The 5457-nt window shown below is 50.2% G+C and overlaps 1 protein-coding gene across 1 annotated transcript; it reads right to left on the reverse strand.

The window, feature by feature from the left end:
• Positions 1-4294: 4294 nt before the first annotated feature.
• On the reverse strand, positions 4295-5235 carry LOC115260042 (probable serine/threonine-protein kinase samkC). Its single transcript, XM_062843863.1, has 2 exons — positions 4506-5235; positions 4295-4455 (listed from the first exon to the last, which is right to left on the reverse strand). Exons 1-2 carry the CDS (start codon positions 5233-5235, stop codon positions 4295-4297), a joined length of 891 nt encoding a protein of 296 aa, XP_062699847.1.
• Positions 5236-5457: the final 222 nt, after the last annotated feature.

The following is a 5457-nucleotide window of genomic DNA, read 5'->3' on the forward strand; positions in this document are numbered from 1 at the left end:
TTTAATTGCTTTTATGGTAGTAGATGCTAGTCCTAGTGATCCAAACACTGATGGTCTCCTCTTCTTGGCGTAACGTCCTCACTGGGACAAAGCCTGCTTCTCAGCTTGTTCTATGAGCACATCCACAGTTATTAACTGAGAGCTTCCTCTGCCAATGACCATTTTGCATGCGTATATCGTGTGGCAGGCACGAAGATACTCTATGCCCAAGGAAGTCAAGGAAATTTCCTTTACGAAAAGATCCTGGACCGACCGGGAATCGAACCCGTCACCCTCAGCATGGTCATGCTGAATACCCGTGCGTTTACCGCCTCGGCTATATGGGCCCTAAACACTGATGGTATTCTCCGAAAAATCCGAAGAGAAAATCTATGAAGAGAATTCGACCATTGTAGATACGCCCGTATGATACTAAACTCGAGAATTGTTCCCTTGTGCATAATTTATACAAGATTTAACTAGGCATTCAAAGAAGTCCCCGAAATGCAGCATTTTTTCTAAGCACAGAATTCATACAAAACTGCTAAATAGCATCAATCCCTCTATTCCAACACTGGCAATCAATGTAATACATCATGAATAAATGTCACACAGTGACATTAAACTCCCGGCGCATGTCTTTGTCAGGTTTTCCTTGCAGCATTTCAGCTCTGGAAAAGAAGAAGCTTCATTTCAATAACATGTCGATCACAGCAGAGCCATTCTTCCCAGCACCATCAGCCTAGGTGTGCAAATTTTATGCACAGAACTGCCACTGACTGAGCAGTGTGCAATATGCATGTCACAAAGCCAGCAGAGACAGCAGAAAACCCGAACGACAGCGACACCATCGCACCGCACCGTCGTCGGTACTCTTATTTCGCTTATCTATCAAAACATTTAGACTTCGAGTTGAGTTGGTTGGATGGTTATGGACGGGAGCTGCTATTGGGAACACCGCACCGCTGACGCGCCAACGGGCTCGAGGAGTTTGAAAACCGATATCGTTAGGAGAAGACTTCCTTCGACAACGACGACAACGACGACGACCATAGAAGAGAGGTGTCATCAAAACCGATGGTGCTTGCGTCGGTGCGGTCGTCCAAAAAGAAGCACCACACATGTGCGCTGCCTGCCTGCAGCTCATCAACGTCCCCGAACGTCCCCGTCATCAGCGGTTCGCTACTAGGTACTTCATGGTAATGTCGTCCGAGAAAGCGCGCGCAAACGACAGAGACGACATTTTTCGCTGATGCAAGAATAACAACACCTCAACAAGCTAATAATAATAACAACAACAATATCGGATGAGTATATGGGTATTGGGTAGCCTGTGGCATCGGAACACAACCCTTTCTTCGTCTTCGAAAGAGAGACCATCATAGACCATCCGATCCCTCCGGTTATTGTTGGGTTGTTTGCGGTGGCATCAGCTCCCTCCGACTTCGGTCGGCGACGATGGCGATGATGTTTCTCATGTTTACGATTATGGGACTGCAACTTTGACGTCAAACTGGCATGTGAGAAGTGCAGCAGTCATATAACCGGGCCTCGCCCACCACCGCTGCCGCAGGGGGATGTTTTCGATAGTTGTGCATATTTGTAAACGAAGTCAAATATCTTCTTCGATGGTAGGTTGTTTTTCCCAATAAGCTGACTTAGTTTGGTTTGGGCGTATTACTTTATAAGAGATGTCACTTCACTTCAAATCTTTTTTGAGGTTCCTTGACAAAACTACGAAATATCTGAACAAGATGAAGAACAAGCAGGGCAGGGCAGGGCAGGGCAGGGCAGGGCAGGGCAGGGCAGGGCAGGGCAGGGCAGGGCAGGGCAGGGCAGGGCAGGGCAGGGCAGGGCAGGGCAGGGCAGGGCAGGGCAGGGCAGGGCAGGGCAGGGCAGGGCAGGGCAGGGCAGGGCAGGGCAGGGCAGGGCAGGGCAGGGCAGGGCAGGGCAGGGCAGGGCAGGGCAGGGCAGGGCAGGGCAGAGCAGAGCAGAGCAGAGCAGAGCAGAGCAGAGCAGAGCAGAGCAGAGCAGAGCAGAGCAGAGCAGAGCAGAGCAGAGCAGAGCAGAGCAGAGCAGAGCAGAGCAGAGCAGAGCAGAGCAGAGCAGAGCAGAGCAGAGCAGAGCAGAGCAGAGCAGAGCAGAGCAGAGCAGAGCAGAGCAGAGCAGAGCAGAGCAGAGCAGAGCAGAGCAGAGCAGAGCAGAGCAGAGCAGAGCAGAGCAGAGCAGAGCAGAGCAGAGCAGAGCAGAGCAGAGCAGAGCAGAGCAGAGCAGAGCAGAGCAGAGCAGAGCAGAGCAGAGCAGAGCAGAGCAGAGCAGAGCAGAGCAGAGCAGAGCAGAGCAGAGCAGAGCAGAGCAGAGCAGAGCAGAGCAGAGCAGAGCAGAGCAGAGCAGAGCAGAGCAGAGCAGAGCAGAGCAGAGCAGAGCAGAGCAGAGCAGAGCAGAGCAGAGCAGAGCAGAGCAGAGCAGAGCAGAGCAGAGCAGAGCAGAGCAGAGCAGAGCAGAGCAGAGCAGAGAAGAGCAGAGAAGAGCAGAGCAGAGCAGAGCAGAACAGAGCAAAGCAGAGCAGAGCAGAGCAGAGCAGAACAGAGCAAAGCAGAGCAGAGCAGAGCAGAGCAGAGCAAAGCAGAGCAGAGCAGAGCAGAGCAGAGCAGAGCAGAGCAGAGCAGAGCAGAGCAGAGCAGAGCAGAGCAGAGCAGAGCAGAGCAGAGCAGAGCAGAGCAGAGCAGAGCAGAGCAGAATACCTGATGCACTACGAACCAACAGGGACGCAGCCTGCTTCTCAGTTTATTGTTTCATAAGCACTTCCGTTAATTATTACCAGAGTAAAAATCTTCGCTTGCAATATAACAAAGCACCTTCCCATAATTTATCTGTAATGGAGAATTATGAACGATGACGAGCCATTTCTTCAAATCATCCACGTTTTTTTCCCTCTGCGGACCTCGGTAGCACCTTACGGGGGGACGATGCCGGTCGCAACACTCGGAATCGATATCTCGCTTGGAACCCAAGCATAACCGGCGACAAGTGCTGAATTTCACCCTATACGACAATATTTCAAGTCAACTGAGCCAACCATATCGCACCGCACCATAGGAAGGGAATAGTAGCGCACCCTTATTGCCGGTCGGGTCGGTGCTGTATGTGAAAACAGCTTCGCTCGCTAAGTTGTTTGCACAATACCTAATGGATGGCCGGCGAAGCCACGCCACATCCAACTCAAACGGCTGCTACGGTCGGGGCCGAGGCCTGGTACTGACTGAGGCGGCGATATAAGACCCATCATGATGGCGTACCATCATGATCGGTATAGTTTAAGGCACAGTCGGGACTTGTATAACAGGGTAAGCCCATTTTACACATTTCGGTCGCATTTGGGACCTTCATCAAGAACAATTACACAGATTATTCGTCCAGTGCATTCACAGTTTACTTCACCATAGCAGTGGTGATCGATCAAACGCAAGGTGTCGAATTTGTTCAATAGAACACACTGGACAAATAATCTGTGATAATTGAGTCCCCGATGAAGGTCCGAAATGCGACCGAAACGTTGGACAATATTAAATAGCAGTATTTGATTTTTTTCAAGACTGAAAAAAAACCATTTCAAGTTGGATACGACTGAAAGACAACAGAGAAATAACGAACGGCGTTAAGTGGGTGGAACCGCGTTTCAGTAGTCCGTACTGTATTGATGGGGATAGCAGGGGAAGACGGCCCCGGTAGTGTACTTAGGTCGTTGTTGGGCGGAGGTGGCGCGCGCGATACGGCGAATGATGTGACGAAACTCTTTCGAGCAAACACCCCGCGCGTCGTGCGTCGCGCCACATCTTAGAGCAGCGGACCAGCTTATTGATGGCGGGGCCCGGTATACAGTCAATGTAGAACTGTAGAATGTCATCGAGAGACGACGACATTCGCCATTGTTGGGGCGGTCTGTATTGTCGATGGTGGTTCGTTTGTGGACAGAGTGAAAATTGGGTGTTCCATTTATCACTTACAAGCACAAGCTGTTTGCCGGCACGGACAGGGCAGATAAGACCTTTGGATGGTTGGTTGTTTGCTAGCGCAGCGCGACTATTGCTGATGATGTGACCCATTTTGATCAGATTTGATTCATTTCGTAAGTGATGATGATTTGAGGTAGTCAAAGGAGTGGTTTTGCATCGGATATGAATCAGGAATGAACTGGTGTTTGCCAAAGCCCAAAAAGAAGTTATATCAGCCAAATATCGATGTTGATTTGAAGCTCCGTAGGCAACTTTGGATTTCTGTAAAAATCCATAACATTTAAATTTTAGTTAAAATTCTAAAGCTTTATTCTCTGTAATTCTCTCCCGATTCCCTCTCTGCTATGGATTTGGCTCTGTCTTTGGCTTTGGTTCTGCTTAGACTTTGGCTCTGCTCTGTATTTGGCTTTGTTCTGAATTTGGCTTTGCTCTGGCTTTGGCCTTGGATCTCGCCCAGGCTCTGCTCTCGCTTTAGCTTCGGATCTGCACTGGCATTGTCTCTGCTCTAGCTTTGGCTCTGTCCTGGCTTTGGTTCTGTTGTGGTTTTGGCACTGCTCTGGCTTGGGTCTGCTGTGGTTTTGGCTCTGTTCTGGCTTTGGTTCTGCTTAGACTTTGGCTCTGCTCTGTTTTTGGTTTTGTTCTGAATTTGGCTCTGGTCTGGATTTGGTTCTGCTCTGGCTTTTGCTTTGTTCTGGATTTGGCTCTGCTCTGGCTTTGGCCTTGGATCTCGCTCAGGCTCTGCTCTCGCTGTAGCTTCGGATCTGCACTGGCGTTGGCTCTGCTTTGGCTTTGGTTCTCTTCTGGCTTTGGTTCTGCTGTGGTTTTGGCACTGCTCTGGCTTTGGTTCTGCTGTGGCATGGCTCTGCTTTGGCTCTGCTTTGGATTTGGCTCTGTTCTGGCTGTAGTTCTGCTCTGGCTTTTGATCTGTTCTGGATTTGGCTCTGCTCTGGCGTTGTCTCTGCTCTGGCTTTGGCTTTGTCCTGGCTTTGGTTCTGCTGTGGTTTTGGCACTGCTCTGGTTTGGGTCTGCTGTGGTTTTGGCTCCGTTCTGGCTTTGGCTCTGCTTTGCCTTTGGCTCTGTTATGGCTTTGGCTCTGTTCTGGCTTTGACTCTGTTCTGGCTTTGGCTCTGTTCTGGCTTTGGTTCTGTTGTGGCGTTGGCTCTGCTCTGGCTTTGACTTTGCTTTGAATTTGGCTCTGTTCTGGCTGTAGTTCTGCTCTGGCTTTTGATCTGTTCTGCATTTGACTCCGCTCTGGCTTTTGCTCTGCTGTGGCGTTGGTTCTGTTCTAGCTTTGGTTCTGGCTCTATTCTGGCTTTGGCTCTGCTGTGGTTTTGTCACTGCTCTGTCTTTCGCTCTGCTCTGGCTTTGGTTCTGCTGTGGCGTTGGCTCTGTTCTGGTTTTGACTCTGTTCTGGCTTGGGCTCTGCTGTGGTTTTGGCACTGCTCTGGCTTTGGTTCTGCTG

This window comes from Aedes albopictus, unplaced genomic scaffold (genome assembly GCF_035046485.1).
Source record: "Aedes albopictus strain Foshan unplaced genomic scaffold, AalbF5 HiC_scaffold_593, whole genome shotgun sequence".
Taxonomy (NCBI): Eukaryota; Metazoa; Arthropoda; class Insecta; order Diptera; family Culicidae; genus Aedes; species Aedes albopictus.